Here is a 2,794-nt window from a genome sequence, read left to right on the forward strand (position 1 = left end):
CCTTCTCCCTCCAGGAAAAGACAGGCCCCTGGCCTCGAGGGACGTTGCAGCTCTGCTGGAGCGACAAGGAAAGGGTGGAGACCGACCCCGCCCTCCCTCCCGCCCTCCCTCCCGCCCTCCCTCCCCTCCTTTCGGGTCGGGAGGGCTGAGGACACGCTGGGAAAGGGCTGAGAGGTCAAAGCGTCAATGGATGATGTATCTGGAGGGAAGAGGAAGGTAGGGAAAAGGGGCAGAGGCGTGAGCACCCGGAACCAGGACGGGAAGCAATGGACAGCATCGTCGCATGCACAAAACTGAGAAAAAGATTTAAAGTCGGACGTGCATACCCCTACATCCTATACAGTACTCCTCGTGTCCTACAAGAGGGAAATCGAGCAGAATGGGGAGGGAGAAGGTGCGCAGAGCGACGAGACTTTCCACCCATGTACCTTGCTGGTAATGGCTGGCAAAATTGTAGGAGAGAGAATCCTCCACCAAGTGGTGGAAGTGATGCATCTGGAAGACGGAAAGATGAGTAGAGACAATGGGGGAGAGGAGAGAGACATAGGCTGAGACTGACGGAGCCGTCATCCCTTGTGGTGGATCCCCAGAAGTAAACGTGGGCAAGATGGGTAACACATGACATTCTTCCGGTGACTAAAATTTGACGTCACCACTGGAATAGATTAAGACTTTGAGGGCTGAAATCATGGTGGAACCGAAGAGGGGAAGAGGAATGACGCACCTCCTGAGACAAAATCGGAGTATGTACACGACAAAAGTACGGGTGGAAGCTGCCTCCAAGCTGCTCGCTTCCTTTGTTGTAGGTTCTAGTCTTCTAAATATGAAACATTTGTACGTCTAACTTGTACCTGTCACCATGCAAAGAGTACAAAAAAGAGAAGGACTTGCCAGGTGAGGTACCTTGGGGCAGGACTGAATACATTGTCGTGTGCAGCAAATACGGACAGCATGCAAAAATGGAAGTGTTTTGCCCGTCGCATGTTGCTCTAGTCAAGGCCTGACATTGTGATGTGATGTATTCTTAGGGAAAGCGGTAGGTGTGGGGAGTGATGACGACGGACAGGCGAGGCGGGGTGTGCGTGCTAACGTGTTCTCGTCAATGTCCTTTTTCCGCTCCGCGATGCATTTGTGAAAGACTTACTAAAAACAAAATGTTATATAATTAAAACATCGCTTCTAAAACTCTGGAGCACGCATCCAGTGGTTTTGCGTTATATCGTAGGCCGTAGCTAGAAATAGTGGGTCGACGGAGCTTTCCAAAGGAAAGGAGGAAACGACGGGTGAAAAACAAGCCAGCCGTGGGTAACATACTCGCACATATCGATGCAAACAGTCACAACTAGGTAGACGTCATACACGTAGCAAGGCCCCGACCATCCTCAACACATTTCACCCTCAAAAGGTACGCCACGACATAAGCGGCGGGGGGGGGGGGGATGGGGAGGCTCTCAAGTAACCGTCAGCCGTTAAATTTCCATCGACCAATCAGAGCGCACGCAGGCCCTGATCGTCACATCCGGGTTGCTTTTGGGAGGGGCAGCCTGCTCTCCCGCCCGTTGGTCTTGCCTTTGGAGGTCTCTTCATGCATTGCAGTTTTGTGGGGGGCTATGACTGCTTGAGAAACAGCCTCGTTGGTGTTGAAAACCCATTTGCTGGGGTAATTTCCATCGTATTCAAGGAATTTTTACGGTTACGTAAGAGGTACATGGATGCGAACACTGGAGGCGCCACATATGACATGCAGATCTTGGCAGGTAAAGGTCAGATCGCCGATTTCCACCAATCTATATTGTGTCGATATTCTTAAGTAGAGGGAGTCCAACTCATGAGGAAAGGATGCAGAAATGACCTGATGAAGCGTGAAGATCTATGCTTTACCTCCTACACAGAGCAGGATCGATTACAGATTACCATATGAAGACACGATGTTCGACGTTAACGCCTTGATTAAAGACATACATTCACTCTGATCGAATGAATAGAGTCCCTCACTCACGTGTACTTCCCCAGGAGAAAAGTTGGCAAGGCAATAAATTCTCAACTTAGAAATTACTTTCCATGGCCCATAAAGACCACATTTGCACGTGAAATACGTCTCACCGGTACTGAGTGTCAGCTCTCTCTAACGTTGAACGCTGCTGTCAGTTCAATTGTAGCTACGATGACAAACCTTCTCCAAAGAGTCACGCCACTTTTCTCGCGGCTGGCGTTATCGCCTCTACTTATCTGTTGTGTTCCTCCCGTGTTCTTGTCGAGCTCGGTCCCAATTCGCCTCTAATATTTTATGACCGGGTAAGAAATCCCTACCGCACCCCATGCTACCGACCGACATCCAAATCCAATCGTTCACATATGGCGAGGCAGCCCCTTCTCCTTTCCCTTCCCCCCCTAGACCCAAATGCCAGTCTCACAGTCGCATGTCTCACGAGTCTTTGATCGAGTCATTGTCCCTTATATGAAATGCTTCGATGGGAAAATATTGCTCCCCGCATGCACCGATCGCCACGACGTGCCTCGTACCTGAAGAGGAACAGCAGGTTGCTTTCCTCCCGGGCACGGTTTCTCCCCTCCCCCTTGGATTGACCATATCGCTCCATTTTTCCCTTTCAGTCAAGTACAAGATACCGCCCTTGGACGTATAATAAACTCTCCACATGCATCCATCGTTTCCATTTTCAATCATTTCCTTCCCCTTCCCCTCCTCCATTTTTCAACCGTCGGTCACCGCCTCCTCAATCCTCCTCTTTAGTGGTACACAGAGACCCTCCCTCCCTCCCGCCCTCATCCCTCC

General features: G+C 50.5%; 1 protein-coding gene across 1 annotated transcript; it reads right to left on the bottom strand.

Moving 5' to 3' along the window:
• Positions 1 to 86: 86 nt before the first annotated feature.
• NGA_0707600 (uncharacterized protein) lies at positions 87 to 925 on the bottom strand (the record flags this gene model as incomplete). Its single annotated transcript, XM_005852352.1, has 3 exons — positions 87 to 199; positions 327 to 554; positions 904 to 925. Coding segments are annotated over 3 exons (363 nt in total), but the record flags the coding sequence as incomplete, so codon positions are not given.
• Between the last annotated feature and the right edge of the window lie 1,869 nt (positions 926 to 2,794).

Source organism: Nannochloropsis gaditana (genome assembly GCF_000240725.1).
Source record: "Nannochloropsis gaditana CCMP526 unplaced genomic scaffold scaffold1370, whole genome shotgun sequence".
Taxonomy (NCBI): domain Eukaryota; class Eustigmatophyceae; order Eustigmatales; family Monodopsidaceae; genus Microchloropsis; species Microchloropsis gaditana.